Source organism: Microchirus variegatus, assembly GCF_963457635.1.
Source record: "Microchirus variegatus genome assembly, chromosome: 2".
Taxonomy (NCBI): Eukaryota; Metazoa; Chordata; class Actinopteri; order Pleuronectiformes; family Soleidae; genus Microchirus; species Microchirus variegatus.
This window is the reverse complement of record NC_139803.1, coordinates 41,337,516-41,359,811: the sequence shown is the minus strand read 5'-3', so window position 1 is coordinate 41,359,811 and position 22,296 is coordinate 41,337,516. Positions and strand designations below refer to the sequence as shown.

The 22,296-nt window shown below is 40.0% G+C and overlaps 1 protein-coding gene across 1 annotated transcript in view; it reads left to right on the top strand.

Moving 5' to 3' along the window:
• Window positions 1-22,296, top strand: part of pacs1 (phosphofurin acidic cluster sorting protein 1) — a gene marked incomplete at its 3' end in the record, with an annotated part of 58,792 nt that overhangs the window by 22,587 nt on the left and 13,909 nt on the right. Inside the window, exons 2-4 of the mRNA XM_083909819.1 lie at window positions 17,864-17,951; window positions 19,042-19,131; window positions 20,121-20,246. Of these exons, the coding sequence (XP_083765945.1) occupies window positions 17,864-17,951; window positions 19,042-19,131; window positions 20,121-20,246 (304 nt within the window). The remainder of the gene's footprint in view (window positions 1-17,863; window positions 17,952-19,041; window positions 19,132-20,120; window positions 20,247-22,296) is intronic.

The window sequence follows — 22,296 nt, the reverse complement described above, 5'->3', positions numbered from 1 at the left end:
TACGACTCCGCCGCAGCGTTTTACACCCTTAAATGAGCAAAACCCATGGAATTTCAAAAACACAAAAATAATGAGGTTAGTGGCTCCTCGAGGCAGGATGCACTAGTGGCCCCATTAAGAAGTAATGGAAGCCTAGGACACATTAATGCCTGTAAACAAATAGTTTAGCCTAATTAATCCCAGTTAACCCCATTAAACGTCCAAATGTTACGGCTGGGTTATGAGAACGTGAACGCCGCGTTCTCCACACAATTATCTCGTCTTTGCTGGGTGTTTTATGGTTTCAGGCAACGAGAAACTGAAGTGGGGATGTTACTCATAGTCATAGCATAGGCGTTAAGTGGAACTGCTTGAACAATTATGAGAAAAACGGTCTGTTTACGTCAATGGGAGAAGTATGGATTGATGGTCCTTTTGAAAAACTACTACTAAGTACTGTTCAGCATCAAGTACCAAGAGTCTCCCAATGTTCGTCTGCTTTAGCTTGTATGAAAACTTGGCAGAAGCTATGAAGGTTAAGGAAAAAGTGATGTATTATTTGTTTTCATTGGGAATAGTACCAAAATAATCGGCCCTAATCGTTCCTTTCTTGGTACCAGCGCCATCCGGAGTGGGGTACAGTCGGCCAATTAGGTGACAGAAAATGTAACTCCCTTGCGACTTCTTCACTTAATTCTCATACAACCACAAACCAAGCAGGATGTACTAATCCCGTTGACATGACCATCGGGCACAGTGCATACCCTGCCTACCACGAAAAGGTACAATTCTCAGTCGTAAGGCAAGCCTGACCCCAAGACTTTACCGTTCCAAATCGTACACTACCGTACCAAACCGTAACATGATGGAAACGTGGCCCAAAAAAAAGGCTTAAAGGACTCTTGCCTCTGCCTAAAGCCCAATTTATACTTCTGCGTAAAGTGCTCTGCGTAGGCTACGTAGAGACTCTGCGTCGACGCAGAACCTGTCGAAGAGCCTCTGCGTCGTCTCCGGGTGCACGAAATATTTTTTAAGTGTCCGTCACTCCGTCAAGGGACAACGGAGACGGCAAGAGCTGCGATTGGTCCTCAGGACAGGCTGAGCTAAGCTGCTCTGTGCCGGCTCTCAGTGCGCTCCGGGCGTCCTGACAGAGGCGGAGCTGATCCCCGCCGATAACGCCACTGCCGAACTATAAATACGTCATATCTTAACACACACAACACATGTTTAGACTCTAAATGGCCAATTTCTCGCCTCAAATTATCTTAAAACTCCGTTCCGTCACACAGAAAAGTGAGAAACGGCCACTGTTTCAACAACAACAGACTTTCTCTCTCTTTCTTTCTCGGACGCCATTGCTCACTGTAGCCAGAAGCACAACAACCTTGCGCAGCGACCCCTACTGATCGGGCGGGAAATTGCAGCGAGTGTCCGTCACCACGACGCAGAAGTATAAATGCTCGAGGCGTCTCCGTGGTGACGCAGACGGATAACGCATACGCAGTCGGAGAAGTATAATGTGGCCTTAAGTCTAGGGATTGACCCCGCAAGTTGGATCTCCAATTTTGAAAGCAAGGGCAAACCCATCAACCCCGATGCAGAACTCCCAAGATTGTTGCCCTGCCGCTAACAATGGCTAGCCTGAGATACGCGCCAATCCATAGCCGTTTCCCGACCTCTTAACTAGAATACGGTCAACCCACCAACCCCGATGCAGAACTCCCAAGATGGCTGCCCTGCCGCTAACAAGGGCTAGCCTAGCCTGTTTCCCGACCTCTTAACTGGAATATGGTCAACCCACCAACCCCGATGGCTGCCCTGCCGCTAACAATGGCTAGCCTGTGATACACCCCAGTCCATAGCTGTTTCCCGACCTCTTAACTGGAATACGGTCAACCCACCAACCCCGATGCAGAACTCCCAAGATGGCTGCCCTGCCGCTAACGATGGCTAGCCCGAGATACGCCCCAGTCCGTAGCTGTTTCCCGATCTCTTACCTGGAGTGCGGTCAACACTGAGGTGAAGCCACTCCTACTTCTGACCCCGGACCTTCAGTCCAATCAGTCGCCGCAATATCTGCAGATATCTCTTCGACGCACGTCTCGTCCAAACGCCACCAAAGTTGGCGCTGCACATAGTGGTGCACTTGGTAAGGCGACTGCCAAGTTTGCAGGCTGTCAAGCTAACTGTTGTACTGTGACAATAATGTGATTAAGAGACAAACACTGTCTTTCTTCTGAAACTGTGTTGCAGCATCAATCGATGTGCACTATATTAAAAAACGACCTCTGTTGTTGTTGTTGTTGTTGTCATCTCCTGCTGCCACCTTCACCCCGTTTTCTGATGTTCTCCCTCCACTTCGCTTTGTCTCCAATTGATAATAAAGCATTCATGCATATTGACTAACCAAAGGACGGTTATCCTCCCCCTCGTGTGTTTGCGTTTGTTTGCTTCTGTCACGAGCCGCTCGCGCTCGCTTGCTAATTTGTGTTCGGCGCGATCGGATCCTGGGCTCCGCGAGGATTAATATTGATTAAGATGCGGATCAGGACGCGTCTGCAGCGACTGTAACTGGGGAGACATTTATAAAGCTTCGGGCTGCTTCTGTCACTGCTGTGTGTGTGTGTGTGTGTGTGTACGTGTGGACTCGCAGCTCATCATCGGGACTCTGGTTGGAAACAGTTTCGACAGAGCAGCGCCGCATCTGAATACTAATGATGAGGCTTTTCTGTATTTTTAGAAGCTGCGGCCGTGCACCGGCACATTTAAAATTTAGGTGCTCATTAAACGGTAGCACAGGACCTCCATTTAGTCACATTAACGCTGAAACACGAGCTCATTTTGTCCGGAACTTTATTCTTTTAACTTTATATGGCCTAGTTTACGAAGAAGAAAAACAACATTTGGCTGATATTGTTGACAATCTGTCGGATTACATAACATTTTAAGTCGCGGCCCTTTTGATTTATGCTTACATTTCACTGACGAAACTACCTCGAAAAAGCAAATGTATAGCCATGTTTTCATGTAACTCCTCCAAAACCGGGAAAAAGGTTTTCCCAAGGTGACGTTTAGACACTGCGACAAAGCTCTTTAGCTTTCTGCACAAGCAGTAATTGAAAAAAAATAAACTCACAAATCATTTTAATAAAGGTTTTCCCACCAGTTTCCTCTTGAGATTTGTTGTCTGAGCAAACTGCTGATGAAAATTTGGAATGTGCTAATTTCTTCGCCCCTAAACAAAGGTATATTAGTATTTTTAGTATTGTATTAGTATATTTTTAGGATACTCGAACTAGGTACATAAACATATGGCCGTGAAGTTTGTTGAAGTTCAAAAGTTACCACTATGACAGAGATGCTGCTGTCATGTTATTAGAAGAAAATGATGAATCAAAAACCCACATCATCATCATCATCATCATCATCATCATCTCCTGCTCCGTGAGTCAGATGATGTTTAAATATGATTCCTCCTACATTCAGGCTGCTGTTGATTTCTCACAATTTCCCTGAGTAATTTAAAAACTGTCTTTGGGGAAATGGTAAACACTCGTCTGTCTGTCTGTCTGTCGGCGTGAAAGAGACTTCTAATCCTAATCCTGAAACTCAAGATTTATCAGTAAAAATACTTCTACTTGAAAGGGATAATTCGGAATTTTGGACATGAGACCTATTTTCCAACTCAGCCGGTGTGATGGAGACGTCTGGAGACATTTTCAAGAAATTTCATTCAGTTCTTCTAGCTGCCGAGTTCGCTGGTGCTATGGCTAGCGCAAGTCAATGGTACCTGCTAGCATGGCATTAGAAACACTCATACCGACTCCACAGTGCACCCGAGGCAAATCAATTGTAACGGCAGACTATCGATGTACATATCTGTGTTGATAGAATAATATTTGAAACAAAACTAACGTTGCATCGCATGAATTTATGAGGGACTACTTTCTCAGCAGCAGCGGAATCAGTCCGCCGCTGCCGGAAGTATGACGCGCTGCTGCTGCTGAGACATAAATCCTTCAAATTGTAAGGTTGTTTTTATTTCAAACATTCTATCAACACAGATATGTACATCGATAGTCTGCCGTTACAATTGATTTGCCTCGGGTGCACTGTGGAGTCGGTATGAGTGTTTCTAATGCCATGCTAACTTGTATCATTGACTTGCGCTAGCCATAGCATCAGCGAACTCGGAAATTTCTTGAAAACGTCTCCAGACGTCTCCATCACACCGGCTGAGTTGGAAAATAGGTCTCATGTCCAAAATTCCGAACTATCCCTTTAATTGCCCTTCTGTCTTTTTTGTTTGAGGTTAAGTCAGTCGAACACATGACTCATGATTGACCCTTATACCTCGTATATCGTTGTCATCGACTGTTATGGTCAACAGTGGCTAACGATGAGATGAGTCAACACGGAGGTGATGTCCGATGTAAATGTAACGCCCCATAATCTGGAGCTTGTCTTTAATTCAATCCCAACCTAGCTAGAGTTAAACATTCAGTATGTTTACATGCACAGTTTAATCGAGGGCAAGGGCATAGTCCGACTAAGACGGGCAACCGGGCAACTTGCCGAGTCCGATGAGTAAATCGATGCGTTGACCCGTGTGCGCCTGACTCGGCCTCGGTAGCTAATCTTTCAACATGCTAGTGCTGATACGAATAAAATCCAACATCGGTTTAGCTCTTGAGCTAAATGCACAGAACAGAACAGAAGTCCGACTCCAGTCCGACTAAGGAGTAATCGGACTATGAATCGCATAATCCCGCCACGTTAGTCCGACTAAGTCGATCTCGTTTTTTGTCGGACTTTTAACATTCACGAGTGACCTTGAAGAGTCGGCTGATGTCGACGTCTTAATCGATCACTGTTCTCGGGGGTTACGTTTTTATTACAGGCGGCTGCTATTGACGTTTATTAGCGTATGTTGTGCATTTATGTTTATGTGTTTTGTTGATGATGTTCAAGTCTGTTAATTCCATACACAGAGCATCCTTTTGATTCTATGAGACTGGAGCGTTTGTCTGATGCACCACTGTGAGTGTGACTGTGTTGAAAAAGGAGGAAGCTTCAGCCTCACTGGAACCTCACTGCTGATGTGACCAGAATTCTAATTATCCATTAAACCAGGACACAGAGGCGTTTACCCTTACACAGACGCATATATTATATATATATATATACAGTACTGTCACCTATACAAACACAATGGTCTGTCTCTCAATATCTGCCTCCCCTAACCCTATCTCGTAAGACTTAACTCGATTCCCTCTCATCTAAATGATTGATTGATGTCTCTGGCATCGAACGCCACGCCTAATTCCGCCGCTCTCTCTCCCTCCCGTGCGGGCTCCGCCTCCTCCTGCGTCTTAACCCTGACCCCCCCCCTCTGTGCTATTTCTTAATCTCGGTTTAAATTTAGGCTCAGGATGGGATAAAAAAAAATATATATATATCGGAAACGGTATGACCTTGAAAATTGTGGCTCTGTCAATAAATTACACCAAGGAGTCGAATGTCGTCGCCTGTAAAATATCTGTATCTTCCCCCGCGTCCTTCTAGCCTCCTCGGTGTGATGCTAATGTGCTTTTATTTTGGCAGAATGAGAGGAAAGAGAAAATGAATGTCTCCATGTTTTGACTCAGCCGTCCTGCTTTATTCGAGACAAAGTCGATGCTTGTCCTTGAGAAACACCAAGTAAAGAAAAACGTACCACTAAAAATATACTTTTAGCAACTTATACCTTCTTATTAATTGCGTGCTAAATATGGCTCCATGCCACTTTTTTTGCGTCCGTTACTATACCGATATCAAGACCAAAGAATCACATCAGATACTTAGTTAATTCACTCTTTTACCTTTTTAATAAAACGTCATGCGACAGTGGTGTCAGACATTTCTCTCTATAGCATGTTTCCAAAATAATAGGCATACAAAGCTCACGAAAGGCAATACAATACAACTAAAAAAACAACTTAAATAAGTTAAAAGACATAAAAAATGGTTAAAAGTAGCAGCCATACGATAAATAAAAACAAAAATAGCATAATATACTCATCCCTACCAACATAAAACATTTTCATACCTATTGCTAATGTTAGCAAACTTGGTAGCAACCAAGGTAGCTTAATAGCTTAAGCTGCAAAAACTGTCAAGGTTTATTGCTAAGGTTAGCGGTCAACCTTGGTAGCAAGCAAAATACCTGCGGCAGCAAAACCTATCAAGGTTTATTGCTAATGTTAGCAATGAACCGTTGTAGCAACCAAGAGAGCTTAAATTGCTAACACTATCAAGGTCCAGTGCTAATGTTAGCAATGAACCTTGATCGCAACCATAGTAGCTTAATAGCTTAAATGGCAAAAACGTTCAAGCTTTATTGCTAAGGTTAGAGGTAAACCTTGGTAGAAACCAAAATAGCTTTGGCAGCAAAACCTATCAAGGCGTATTGCTAATGTTAACAATGAACGCTTGTAGCAACCAAGAAACTTAAACGGCAAACACTGTCGAGGTCCACTGCTAATATTAACAATGAACCTTGATAGCAACCATATTAGCTTAATAGCTTAAATGGCAAAAAACTCTCAAAGGTTTATTGCTAATGTTAGCATCAACTGTTGCCAGTCTTGTTTTGTCGTAGTTTAGCTTAACTCAATGTCATTTTAACAAAATCTCGACAACTTCACAGTAAGAACCCTTACAATAAAATGTATTATTGCAGCATTCGAGGAACATTAGCAGAACAACACTTTAAAGCGGTTTTCCTGCTCACGCTGTGCTGCCTGTCACTCATCGTATGTTGTAATAACGTCTGTCGAGTTTCCTGGAATCTGGTTTGAGTGGAGTCGTGCTGTTAGCATCGTCACGTACGAAGCACAGGAGGGGGAGGAGGTAATGATATGAAAAAAATGATTTGGTGCTGGTGACGCTACTGCTCCGGCAAACTGTTGACATCGTCACAGGCTGACTTCACTCAGCCGACAGCTATTTTAAGCGCGTTGTTAGTGAGGAACCGGGTTCTTGTTATTTTTTGCCGCTTGCCAGAATCCACACTACCAGATATTGTTTACTCTCTGTGTGTGTGTCTCGTTCTGGCTTTTGTTGTGTTGATGCTTTTCACTTCATGTGTTTGCTAATTGGTAAACACATTACTCTGTGTGTGTGTGTGCTTGTATTTCTCACCTCTTGAGGACTTTTTTCCAGACGTAAACACTGACCCTATATAACCCTATATAAATACAAAACCATTTACCAAACCATAATGCTCTGTTCAGGCTCCAGTCCCCAGAAGAACAGGAGTGAATGTTTGTGTTATAACTTGTTTTTGTCGCCTTTTCTAGTGTAAACACTTAATGTGTGTGTTCTTGTATTTGAGGCTTTGTGAGGACCACATAAAAAAACATACTAAATGAGGACAGTTTGGGAAAGTGAGGATATTTCGAATAACATGTCACATATAATGCTCTGTTCAGACTGTCTATGCAGAGTACACAGAAGAACAGGAGTGAATGTTTGTGTTATAACTTGTTTTTGTCGCCTTTTGTGGTTTACTTAATGTGTGTGTCCTTGTATTTGAGGCTTTGTGAGGACCACAAAAGAAAACATAATAAGTGAGGACATTTTGTCTGGTCCTTTTTTAAAGGGTTCAGACTCGGGCTTCATTTTGATCAAATATCTAATTACGATTATTTCTGACTGAAATTGCGATTGCGATATGTTTCAAATGGTCTTTTTTACATAATTATTCTCATTTTAATAACATATTTCTAATAATACTTTGTTCGGGCTGTCTATGCAGAGTCCCCAGAAGAATAGGAGTGAATGTTTGTGTTATAACTTGTTTTTGTCGCCTTTTCTAGTGTAAACACTTAATGTGTGTGTTCTTGTATTTGAGGCTTTGTGAGGACCACAAAAAAAAACATACTGAATGGGGACATTTTGGGAAAGTGAGAATATTTTGAATAACGTTTCATATAATACTTTGTTTAGGCTGTCTATGCAGTTCCCAAAAGAACAGGAGTGAATGTTTGTGTTTTAACTTGTTTTTGTCGCCTTTTCTAGTGTAAACACTAAATGTGTGTGTTCTTGTATTTGAGGCTTTGTGAGGACCACAACAAAAAACATACTAAGTGACGACATTTTGTCTGGTTCTTTTAGAAAGGGGTTCAGACTAGGGCTTGATTTTGAATAAATATCTAATTGAGATTATTTTTGACTGAAATTGCGATTGCGATTTTACGTCTTTATTCGCATTTTCATTTGAATAACGTTTTTTTTCTGCAGCCTGTAGAACAATATTTATGATATGGTGCGTGCTAGTCTGCAGACGATCGATAAGCTTATTGAAGTCCTGGATCAAAAACACCCCATGTGAGGCTACGTCCATTCCCACCCCCTCACTTCAAAGTACACATACAGACAAACTAGTTTTTATACCTTAGTGAGGACACATCATAGACATGGGTCTTAACCCAAGTTTTGTACACACACACACACACACACACACACACACACACACACACACACACACACACACACACACACACACACACAGTCCATCATTTTTGAATCACCTCCAGGGTTTTTGTGGGGTTTGAACTTCCACTGTCATTTTTCTCCCCTATTGTGTGTGTGTGTGTGTGTGTGTGTGTGTTTGTGTGTGTGTGTGTGTGTGTGTGTGTCTAAAGGCCGCTAAGCTCCGCTATAAATCCACCAGGATACAAGTGACTGGAAAGGTCGCAAATAAAAGGATGAAGGAGAAATGGGACTTGGCCGACTTTACTCCAAGTGCTTACACTGTGTGTGTGTGTGTGTGTGTGTGTGTGTGTGTGTGTGTGTGTGTGTGTGTGTGTGTGTGTGTGTGTGTGTGTGTGTGTGTGTGTGTGTGTGTGTGTGTGTGTGTGTGTGTGTGTGTGTGTGTGTGTGTGTGTGTGTGTGTGTGTGTGTGTGTGTCGCCTCATTGTCATTCACTGTAGATGCACTACTCTGTGTCCGTATAACACTTTATTCCTGCAGCCGTTTTGCTAAAAGAACCCACGTTACAGTCGTTAATTATGTCAATCGGTCATGGGAATTATAATAATTTGTATTTATGCGGTGCCTCTAAACGGACTCAGATCATGTTACAGACCACAGACAGACAGGAAATTAAAAGAGAATGCACAAAGTGTGTCTTCTGGGACACAACACAGCCGAGTTTTTGATGTTGAAATCATCTTAAAGATGCGCACGATCAATTATTCAGACTTTATTGACTTATTCAAACGTGATCCGACGAATATGTATCGACGATAAATGTGTGTCGAGAAATAAATGGTATTAATAATGAAGATGATGATAAATGACAAATGATAACTGTTATTTCTGGACCTTTCTAAAGGAGAGAGTTGCAAACACGCTCTTGTTTAATAGGTGTCGTCTTTATTTAGCCTCGCGTTATTGTGATTATTCCGTCGTCGCACAAAAGGAAACAGAACACAGTCTTTTTGTCTCTTATTTGTCATCGTGTAATTTACTTTGTGTAAAACTGTTTTAAAAGCGATGAGTCGGCACTCCTCGTCCGCCGTGGTGCGTTCAGGTGTCCACGTGGGAAGCGTTCGCTGTCACTGACTCACCGCCAACTCGACTGGTTTAATTGTTTTAATCGCTCGGGCTTCGGCTTCAATTTACTACCCTTTTGTGTCACTGAGGACAAAAATGTGCTCTTCCAAAAACTGCTCTAAAAACTCTACTGACTCATATTTTTCCCTGCTTTTTTCTGCGTGAATCTCTGAAACAGCTTTGGCCGTGTTCAAAACTACCAAACATGAAATCAATTTGAGGATTTTTAACCCTTTAAATGCCAGGTTGATTACGTAAATCCACCGGATTAATTTACTACCCTTTCATGTCCCTAAGGACAAAAATGTGCACTTCTAAAAACTCAACAGATTCATTTTTTTTCCTGCTTTTTTCGGCGTTAATCTCTGAAACAACTTTGGCTGTGTTCAAAACTACAAAACATGAAATCATTTTGAGGATTTTTAACCCTTTAAATGCCAGGTTGATTACGTAAATCCACCAGATTAATTTACTACCCTTTCATGTCCCTAAGGACAAAAATGTGCACTTCCAAAAACTGCTCTAAAAACTCAACAGATTCATTTTTTTTCCTGCTTTTTTCGGCGTTAATCTCTGAAACAACTTTGGCCGTGTTCAAAACTACCAAACATTGAATAATTTTGAGGATTTTAAACCCTTTAATTGCTAGGTTGATTACATAAATTCACCAGTTTTCAACATTTGTCATATGGAAAACAACACCTTTTTTAATTGTTTGTCATAGAAAATATTGATAATCCTGATAATTATTTAATATTTGATTGGGATTGGATTAAATAAAAAAATATTTTTTTTGTTGTTTTTTGGCACAAACCAAAAAACACCACTGTTGTGCGAGATATCGGAAAAGATATAAATGCGATCCAAAAATCCTATGTTTTAGCTGACTGTAAAAATAAAATACAGAAATAACATATATTTAGCTGAGTCATGTTGTGGCCTGGTTATTTCTTCTTTCTGAAAAGCAGAAGAAAACAAAAGAGCAGCGACATCATCGTGTTTTTTGACCCATTCACTTTGGCTCGATGTGACATTTGAAAAACGTGGCCTGGAATTTTGACATTTTCAGGGAAATCGCTCTTTAATTCACTGTTGTTTGTATCGTGTGTGTGTGTGTGTGTGTGTGTGTGAGGTATTGGATATCACTCCGTGTGTGTGTGTGTGTGTGTGTGTGTGTCGGCGACAGACTAATCCATGTAATGGAATGATAATGAGAAAAGGAGCAGGGGAGGTGAACAAAGGGAGGAATATCCGACACTCGCTCTCAACAGTAGATCCTGTGATGTGAGGAGGAGGAGGAGGAGAAAACGTGTTATTAGAGAGGAGACGAGGAGGAGACGAGGAGGAGACAGGTTTTAAATAAATGTAAGGACACGGTGTGAAGGTCATTGTTATGACACGTCAAGGTCACACCTCCCGCGATGCCGTTGTTGTCAGGGGAGGCGACGGGAGAAGCCCACGCACTGTGATACACATTTTACCCTTTTATATTCACTCGTTTTTTTATGCTTTAACGCCTACTTTTTCATCTTTATTCACGGTCGTCATTAATCGTGAAGAAATTGACGAGTTCCTGTTGAGTTTTTCCCCATTTTCGTCATCCCTTTCCTTTTGTGATTCATCACCGTGTGGGAAGGATATACAATTGAACTGACAGACAAACGAGGACAGAATTGTAATAAATTAAATAATTATTATTAGACCAGGAATATCAGAAAATCCTCAAACTTTTCAAAATGGTTGGAAAGCGTCTTGTCAGACAGTTGCCGTCTTTGTGGACACGTCGTGTCATCTCACTCGTCTTCTTATCATTATTCTTTTTCTTCGCTGACGTCTTCCACAGTTTTCCTGTCACTTCCTCACTCTCTCGTCTTTGTCTCCTTGTTGTTTCCTCCTCTCATTATTCACTCACTCACTCACTCATTCATCTACAGCTTCCTTTTGTGTCTTTCCCTCCGTCTTCCTGCCCTTGTTTTCTTGCCCTTTTGTCGGCCTGTCTGACTCCTGACATTATCTTCTGTCTTTCTTTGTTGTCGTTTTTTTTAACTCCTTTATTCTCTCTCTCTCTCACACTTGATTGCCCTCGCAGATCTATTTTAGTGGTTTACTTTCTGACTCTAAATCCCAGACTGTGAATTATTGAAGACATCAGGGCGAATGGAACCTATTCCTGAAATTCAAAAATTTGTTAAAATTATTCCTTAAGAGATTTGCAAATATTTTTGACGGATCCTTGTTCAGGGCGATGCCGACTATTACGATGGTGAATTTCAAGTCATTCAGAGATACTTTTTATTTTTTTGAAGAAAGTCAGCTCACTGTCAAAGTGCATCAGGGAAACTGGATCATTTCCTGAAATTCAAAAATTCATTAAAATTATTCCTTAAGTTGTTTGCAAATATTTTCGACGGACCCTTGTTCAGGGCGATGCCGACTATTATGATGGTGATTTTCAAGTCATTCCGTGATACTTTTTAATTTTTTGAAGAAAGTCAGCTCACTGTCAAAGTGCATCAGGGCGAATGGATCATTTCCTGAAATTCAAAAATTTGTTAAAATTATTCCTTAAGAGATTTGCAAATATTTTCGACAGATCCTTGTTCAGCACCATGCCGACTATTATGATGGTGAATTTAAAGTCATTCCGAGATACTTTTTAATTTTTTTGAAGAAAGTCAGCTCACTGTCAAAGTGCATCAGAGAAAAGTGATAATTTCCTGAAATTCAAAAATTCGTTAAAAATATTCCTTAAGAGATTTGCAAATATTTTCGACGGATCCTTGTTCAGGGCGATGCCGACTATTATGATGGTGAATTTCAAGTCATTCCGAGATACTTTTAATTTTTTTGAAGAAAGTCAGCTCACTGTCAAAGTGCATCAGGGCGAATGGATCATTTCCTGAAATTCAAAAATTCGTTAAAATTATTCCTTAAGAGGTTTGCAAATATTTTCAACAGATCCTTGTTCAGGGTGATGCCGACTATTATGATGGTGAATTTCAAGTCATTCCGAGATACTTTTTATTTTTTTGAAGAAAGTCAGCTCACTGTCAAAGTGCATCAGAGAAAAGTGATAATTTCCTGAAATTCAAAAATTTGATAAAAATATTCCTTAAGAGATTTGCAAATATTTTCGATGGATCCTTGTTCAGGGCGATGCCGACTATAATGATGGTGAATTTCAAGTCATTCCGAGATACTTTTAATTTTTTTGAAGAAAGTCAGCTCACTGTCAAAGTGCATCAGGGCGAATGGATCATTTCCTGAAATTCAAAAATTCGTTAAAATTATTCCTTAAGAGGTTTGCAAATATTTTCGACAGATCCTTGTTCAGGGCGATGCCGACTATTATGATGGTGAATTTCAAGTCATTCCGAGATACTTTTTAATTTTTTGAAGAAAGTCAGCTCACTGTCAAAGTGCATCAGAGAAAAGTGATAATTTCCTGAAATTCAAAAATTCGTTAAAATTATTCCTTAAGAGGTTTGCAAATATTTTCAACGGATCCTTGTTCAGGGTGATGCCGACTATTATGATGGTAAATTTCAAGTCATTCCGAGATACTTTTTATTTTTTTGAAGAAAGTCAGCTCAATGTCAAAGTGCATCAGGGCAAAGTGATAATTTCCTGAAATTCAAAAATTTGTTAAAATTATTCCTTAAGAGATTTGCAAATATTTTCGACGGATCCTTGTTCAGGGCAATGCTGACTATTATGATGGTGAATTTCAAGTCATTCCGAGATACTTTTAATTTTTTGAAGAAAGTCAGCTCACTGTCAAAGTGCATCAGGGCGAATGGATCATTTCCTGAAATTCAAAAATTCGTTAAAATTATTCCTTAAGAGGTTTGCAAATATTTTCGAAGGATCCTTGTTCAGGGCGATGCCGACTATTATGATGGTGAATTTCAAGTCATTCCGAGATACTTTTTATTTTTTTGAAGAAAGTCAGCTCACTGTCAAAGTGCATCAGAGAAAAGTGATAATTTCCTGAAATTCAAAAATTCGTTAAAAATATTCCTTAAGAGATTTGCAAATATTTTCGACGGATCCTTGTTCAGGGCGATGCCGACTATTATGATGGTGAATTTCAAGTCATTCCGAGATACTTTTAATTTTTTTGAAGAAAGTCAGCTCACTGTCAAAGTGCATCAGGGCGAATGGATCATTTCCTGAAATTCAAAAATTCGTTAAAATTATTCCTTAAGAGATTTGCAAATATTTTCGACGGATCCTTGTTCAGGGCGATGCCGACTATTATGATGGTGAATTTCAAGTCATTCCGAGATACTTTTAATTTTTTTGAAGAAAGTCAGCTCACTGTCAAAGTGCATCAGGGCGAATGGATCATTTCCTGAAATTCAAAAATTCGTTAAAATTATTCCTTAAGAGATTTGCAAATATTTTCGACGGATCCTTGTTCAGGGCGATGCCGACTATTATGATGGTGAATTTCAAGTCATTCCGAGATACTTTTAATTTTTTTGAAGAAAGTCAGCTCACTGTCAAAGTGCATCAGGGCGAATGGATCATTTCCTGAAATTCAAAAATTGTTAAAATTATTCCTTAAGAGGTTTGCAAATATTTTCGACGGATCCTTGTTCAGCACCATGCCGACTATTATGATGGTGAATTTAAAGTCATTCCGAGATACTTTTTATTTTTTTGAAGAAAGTCAGCTCAATGTCAAAGTGCATCAGGGCAAAGTGATAATTTCCTGAAATTCAAAAATTGTTAAAATTATTCCTTAAGAGGTTTGCAAATATTTTCAACAGATCCTTGTTCAGGGTGATGCCGACTATTATGATGGTAAATTTCAAGTCATTCCGAGATACTTTTTATTTTTTTGAAGAAAGTCAGCTCAATGTCAAAGTGCATCAGGGCGAATGGATCATTTCCTGAAATTCAAAAATTTGTTAAAATTATTCCTTAAGAGGTTTGCAAATATTTTCGACGGATCCTTGTTCAGGACGATGCTGACTATTATGATGGTGAATTTCAAGTCATTCCGAGATACTTTTTATTTTTTTGAAGAAAGTCAGCTCACTGTCAAAGTGCATCAGAGAAAAGTGATAATTTCCTGAAATTCAAAAATTTGTTAAAAATATTCCTTAAGAGATTTGCAAATATTTTCGACGGATCCTTGTTCAGGGCGATGCCGACTATTATGATGGTGAATTTAAAGTCATTCCGAGATACTTTTTATTTTTTTGAAGAAAGTCAGCTCAATGTCAAAGTGCATCAGGGCAAAGTGATAATTTCCTGAAATTCAAAAATTTGTTAAAATTATTCCTTAAGAGGTTTGCAAATATTTTCAACGGATCCTTGTTCAGGGTGATACCGACTATTATGATGGTGAATTTCAAGTCATTCCGAGATACTTTTTATTTTTTTGAAGAAAGTCAGCTCACTGTCAAAGTGCATCAGAGAAAAGTGATAATTTCCTGAAATTCAAAAATTTGTTAAAAATATTCCTTAAGAGATTTGCAAATATTTTCGACGGATCCTTGTTCAGGGCGATGCCGACTATTATGATGGTGAATTTAAAGTCATTCCGAGATACTTTTTATTTTTTTGAAGAAAGTCAGCTCAATGTCAAAGTGCATCAGGGCAAAGTGATAATTTCCTGAAATTCAAAAATTTGTTAAAATTATTCCTTAAGAGGTTTGCAAATATTTTCAACGGATCCTTGTTCAGGGCGATGCCGACTATTATGATGGTGAATTTCAAGTCATTCCGAGATACTTTTTATTTTTTTGAAGAAAGTCAGCTCACTGTCAAAGTGCATCAGGGCGAATGGATCATTTCCTGAAATTCAAAAATTCGTTAAAATTATTCCTTAAGAGATTTGCAAATATTTTCGACGGATCCTTGTTCAGGGCGATGCCGACTATTATGATGGTGAATTTCAAGTCATTCCGAGATACTTTTTATTTTTTTGAAGAAAGTCAGCTCAATGTCAAAGTGCATCAGGGCAAAGTGATAATTTCCTGAAATTCAAAAATTTGTTAAAATTATTCCTTAAGAGGTTTGCAAATATTTTCAACGGATCCTTGTTCAGGGCGATGCCGACTATTATGATGGTGAATTTCAAGTCATTCCGAGATACTTTTTATTTTTTTGAAGAAAGTCAGCTCACTGTCAAAGTGCATCAGGGCGAATGGATCATTTCCTGAAATTCAAAAATTCGTTAAAATTATTCCTTAAGAGATTTGCAAATATTTTCGACGGATCCTTGTTCAGGGCGATGCCGACTATTATGATGGTGAATTTCAAGTCATTCCGAGATACTTTTAATTTTTTTGAAGAAAGTCAGCTCACTGTCAAAGTGCATCAGGGCGAATGGATCATTTCCTGAAATTCAAAAATTCGTTAAAATTATTCCTTAAGAGATTTGCAAATATTTTCGACGGATCCTTGTTCAGGGCGATGCCGACTATTATGATGGTGAATTTCAAGTCATTCCGAGATACTTTTAATTTTTTTGAAGAAAGTCAGCTCACTGTCAAAGTGCATCAGGGCGAATGGATCATTTCCTGAAATTCAAAAATTGTTAAAATTATTCCTTAAGAGGTTTGCAAATATTTTCGACGGATCCTTGTTCAGCACCATGCCGACTATTATGATGGTGAATTTAAAGTCATTCCGAGATACTTTTTATTTTTTTGAAGAAAGTCAGCTCAATGTCAAAGTGCATCAGGGCAAAGTGATAATTTCCTGAAATTCAAAAATTGTTAAAATTATTCCTTAAGAGGTTTGCAAATATTTTCAACAGATCCTTGTTCAGGGTGATGCCGACTATTATGATGGTAAATTTCAAGTCATTCCGAGATACTTTTTATTTTTTTGAAGAAAGTCAGCTCAATGTCAAAGTGCATCAGGGCGAATGGATCATTTCCTGAAATTCAAAAATTTGTTAAAATTATTCCTTAAGAGGTTTGCAAATATTTTCGACGGATCCTTGTTCAGGACGATGCTGACTATTATGATGGTGAATTTCAAGTCATTCCGAGATACTTTTTATTTTTTTGAAGAAAGTCAGCTCAATGTCAAAGTGCATCAGGGCAAAGTGATAATTTCCTGAAATTCAAAAATTTGTTAAAATTATTCCTTAAGAGGTTTGCAAATATTTTCAACAGATCCTTGTTCAGGGTGATACCGACTATTATGATGGTGAATTTCAAGTCATTCCGAGATACTTTTTATTTTTTTGAAGAAAGTCAGCTCACTGTCAAAGTGCATCAGAGAAAAGTGATAATTTCCTGAAATTCAAAAATTTGTTAAAAATATTCCTTAAGAGATTTGCAAATATTTTCGACGGATCCTTGTTCAGGGCGATGCCGACTATTATGATGGTGAATTTAAAGTCATTCCGAGATACTTTTTATTTTTTTGAAGAAAGTCAGCTCAATGTCAAAGTGCATCAGGGCAAAGTGATAATTTCCTGAAATTCAAAAATTTGTTAAAATTATTCCTTAAGAGGTTTGCAAATATTTTCAACGGATCCTTGTTCAGGGCGATGCCGACTATTATGATGGTAAATTTCAAGTCATTCCGAGATACTTTTTATTTTTTTGAAGAAAGTCAGCTCACTGTCAAAGTGCATCAGGGAAACTGGATCATTTCCTGAAATTCAAAAATTCATTAAAATTATTCCTTAAGTTGTTTGCAAATATTTTCGACGGATCCTTGTTCAGGGCCATGCCGACTATTATGATGGTGAATTTCAAGTCATTCCGTGATACTTTTTAATTTTTTGAAGAAAGTCAGCTCACTGTCAAAGTGCATCAGGGCGAATGGATCATTTCCTGAAATTCAAAAATTTGTTAAAATTATTCCTTAAGAGATTTGCAAATATTTTCGACAGATCCTTGTTCAGCACCATGCCGACTATTATGATGGTGAATTTCAAGTCATTCCGAGATAACACATAATATGTGTTCCAAAACCTTCCAAACCTTAAAATGACAGTTATGATGAACCAACTGTTATCAAAAACCAATGGCTTCCATTTGTGTGTTTTTGTGCCGACACAAACACTTTTCACACAAAAACAGCAAAACCATTTTCAGCCAGAGAGAGACATTTGTTAGCAGCTTGTAATCTGGTACAAAAAAAAACAAAAAAAACACAAAGCTGCACAAAACGCCTCCTCATGTGTCACTTCTCATTCTGTGACAGAGAGAAAAGGGATGACGAGAAAGCGGGAGAGAGGACAGTTTATCAGGGTCACAGGCACAGATTTATTTAACCTCCGTGTTGTTGTTGTTGTTTGTCTCTACAGACTCTTCAATCTGACGCTGAAGAAGCTGATTATGCTGAAGGAGCTGGATAAAGACCTCACGTCTGTGGTGATCGCCGTCAAACTGCAGGTAGGAGACCGTTCAAGCCGCGACGGGTCACTTTTAAAAATGCCCTCTCATTGACATTACATAAAATCCCTATAAAGAGAGTTTTACTGCGATCTAAACAACAACCATAAAACCTGCAAATTAGAGCAAAAAATCAATTGGAATGCGTTAAAACTTCCAGCTCCTGCAGGGTTCTAGCCAGGATTTTATTTTAGCGTAATACAGAGCTCTTTACACTTCAAACTTACACTTTAATAAATTAGCATAAATTAAGTGATGTATTATAATATTAATGTATATTAAGTGTGCATTCACAGGATTCATGGAGTACTTGCAGCAGAAACCTATTTTCAGGCGTTCCCCAGCAACAAGAAATGCTATTTTCTGATTGGCTAATTCAAGCTAATTCAAGACATCATCATCGATTCATGATTTTATCACTTCTCAGCGTGAGAAATGTCATAGTATGTGGCGTGAATTTAATGTTTTTATTTTAGCGTAACGTCCTCAATTTAGCGGAATGACCGCAAATTCTACGCTAAAACGCTAGCACTAGCTAAAATCTTGTAGTAGCAGTCGTCGTCCGAGCCTCAATCGAGCGCATTTTTTCTAAAAATGGCAGCTGATGTAAGATACAAGTTTTGGCTTCTACAGGAACAGAGAATATCATTTCATAATCTGGTATTTTGTGCTCGATTTCATCTTATTATTACCAATATTATGGGGACTTGTTGTTGCTTTGCTAAAAGCTTAATGAACATCTTTTTCAAACTCCAGCTTGTGTTGAATCAAAAAAAAAACAAATAAAATGTGTATTTTAACGTCTTTGTCTTTGAACGACAATTTAAATCACACGTTAAAAGCATTTGAAGGTTGATTATCACTTACTATAACACTGAATCCTTGACAGACAGTCGCCCTGCCCGCTCTTTTCCCTCCTGTCAATCACATCACGTTGTTTTCCAGCCTCCGCTGTGTTCGCCCTCGCTCCTCTCTCTGCGTGCGGTTGATGACGGTTCATTGTTTTGACTCCGCTGGAGTTCATCAACGCTCGCTAATAGAAATCATCTCTTCCCCTCCTCTTCCTCCCTCCCTTTTGTCGCCTCCTCAGGGCTCCAAGCGGATCCTGCGCTCCAACGAGATCCTGCTGTCGTCGGCCGGGCTGACGGAGACCGACCTGCAGCTCACCTTCTCTCTGCAGGTAAACGCATACGCACTCGAAGGTCAGAGAGGTCAAGAAAAACTTTGATTATGTGTTTTTCAAACGGCCGACACACTGCCAAGAGAGGAAAACTGAGCAGTAATGAGAAAGTGTGCGTGCCAAAAATGGTACTGAAGGTTCAAACAGTGACACTTATTTTCTCACTGTATATTTGTTGTCGGAAACTTTAGACGCCAGAGTCCGATCAGTAGCTCTGATTATCACAATTAAGCTAGGGATCGGTATCGGCCCGATATTGGTCAAAATAATTGGATCGTACATCGGAAAGATAGACTGTAAAAATTAGTATTGGCGACGTTAATGTGGCCGCGGCACCAGTGTAAAAACAGATCTGAAAAAAATCTCATAAAAACAGACCCAAAATAAATCTCGAAAAAAACGGACCCGAAAACTAATCTCGTAAAAACAGATCTGAAAAAAAATCTCGGAAAAACAGATCGGAAAAAATCTCGTAAAAACAGATACCAAAAAAAATCTCGTAAAAAAAGATCTGAAAAAAATCGCGTAAAAACAGATCCCAAAATAAATCTCGAAAAAAACGGACCCGAAAACTAATCTAGCAAAAAAAAAAACGAAAAAAATCTCGTAAAAACAGACCAAGAGACGATGCAAGCACGATGTCACGCACGTCATTTTCCGGTCGGTCGTCATGGAAACACGTCATGCGCTAACGCGCGTTAACGCTGATGCCATTAACGTGCCCAGCACTCGTAAAAATGTAAATAAAAATCAGCAAAAGCATTTTAGCTGAGTCATGTTTCGGCTCTTTCAAATGACTCGGCACAAATGTGTTGTGTATCAGACCGATATCGATAATGGTAGATACTCGAGTTTGTGATATCGGAATCGGACTTTAAAAAAAGGTGGTATCATCCCATCCCTAGATTGGGATCCAGATTATCAGTCCCACACACACACACACAGCTGTTGGTTAATTGTGCGTCGTTGTTGTTGTCGTTGTTTTTCAGTATCCGCACTTCCTGAAAAGGGACGCCAACAAACTCCAGATCATGCTGCAGCGGCGGAAGCGCTACAAGAACCGCACCATCCTGGGCTACAAGACGCTGGCGCTGGGACTCATCAACATGGCCGAGGTACGAGGTCGGCATTATGGGATGGTCATGGACATTTGATCCTCAAGTTTCCTTTTAATCTGAAGAGAATGAATCTCATTTTAGACAAAAAAACGAGACTGTTTTACGAAATACTAACTGTAAATATAGTAAAAAAATAAATAAAAAATCATGCCATTGTTTAAATGTGTATATATATTGTCAGTTTACAGTCATACATATCAATAAATCCAACTGAGAAACTGAAAATGAGATATAAAATATTTAATAATCGGAATAAATATTAGATGTGGCATTTCCACGAGGCAGGAAGACGATTCCCTCGCCCGTAGCCACATTTTTATGATTTTTGCTCCGACCGAAATGTAATTCAATATCGAGAAAGAAGCTTCAGAAATAAACCTTTTTGGAGTCGTGCGAAGCAGAATCTGCTCAACCTCATCCCAGTGAGTAACGCCTGCCGAGGGAGGCCGTCTCTGTAATAACCAGGCCAGACTCCATTACCTCTGTGAGTGTGACCAGACTGCTGACGAGAGGCCGCACGCCGTCACTCACACAGAGGGTAAAAAGAAGAAGAAGAATTTCTCCTTCAGCGTTTCATCTTTCCTTCATAAATCCCCTCGCTGCTGTTTTTGTTTATCGCCGTCTGTCCTCATTTCCTCTCCGTCTGTCCCTGCTGTTTGTTTGAGCGAAACCACAGTTCAAATAAGCTTATTTTCATCCAATACTCTACTCTACTTGGACACAGTTGAATAAAATACACCATGGTTACGATCGACTTTTTTGTTCGTCTTGGTCTGTAACATCTTCCCACCAAGTTTCGGGAAATTCGGTGGAACTAAATTTTGCCTCTGTTTTCACCTTCAGGGGGCGCTATAGAGTCCCTGTCCCAACACCTGACCCCCATGCCAAGTTTCAAGAGTTTTTATGCACGCTAACCCCCTCAAAAATGACGCTTAAGGCTACTTACTACAGAATAAATCATGTAATGTACCTTTAAATTTGCTCCTTCTCCATACTCTTAGCTCAGAACGTCATCAAATTTGGTACGAACGTTCATTTGGATTAGCTAATGCTAAAGTGATTGTAATTTGGTGGTTGAAGGACAAAAGTCTAGGCCTCAGTGACCTCCTCACAAAACCTGTTTGATCGTGTAAACAGGAACGAGTTTCCATGAACTTGAGTGGAAAGTCCATTAAATCTGGCACAAATGTTCACTTGTACTCAAAGATGCATTAGTGAACGTTCTGATGCACGTTCACTAACACACGTTCACTAACGTTCTGACAAACGTTCTGACATGCGCTCACTAAAACATTCGCTAACGTGCTGACACGCGTTCACTAACGTTCTGACGCACGTCCGCTAACGTTCTGACGCACGTCCGCTAACGTTATGACGCACGTTCGCTAACGTTCTGACGCACGTTCGCTAACGTTCTGACGCACGCTCGCTAACGTTCTGACGCAAGCTCGCTAACGTTCTGACGCACGTTCGCTAACTTTCTGACGCACGTTCGCTAACGTTCTGACGCACGTTCGCTAACGTTCTGACGCACGCTCACTAACGTTCTGACGCAAGCTCGCTAACGTTCTGACGCACGTTCGCTAACGTTCTGACGCACGTTCGCTAACGTTCTGACGCACGTCCGCTAACGTTCTGACGCACGTCCGCTAACGTTCTGACGCACGCTCGCTAACGTTCTGACGCAAGCTCGCTAACGTTCTGACGCACGTTCGCTAACTTTCTGACGCACGTTCGCTAACGTTCTGACGCACGTTCGCTAACGTTCTGACGCACGCTCGCTAACGTTCTGACGCACATTCGCTAGCGTTCTGGTGCACATTCGCTAACGTTATTACGCACGTTCGCTAACGTTATAGTGCACGTTCGCTAACGTTCTGACGCACGCTTGCTAACGTTCTAACGCACGTTCGCTAACGTTCTAACGCACGTTCGCTAACGTTCTGACATACGTTCGCTTACGTTCTGACATACGTTGACTATCACACTTTCACCATGAACGTCATTGTAAATTTCATGACCTCTGGCGCAAACGTTCACTTGGACT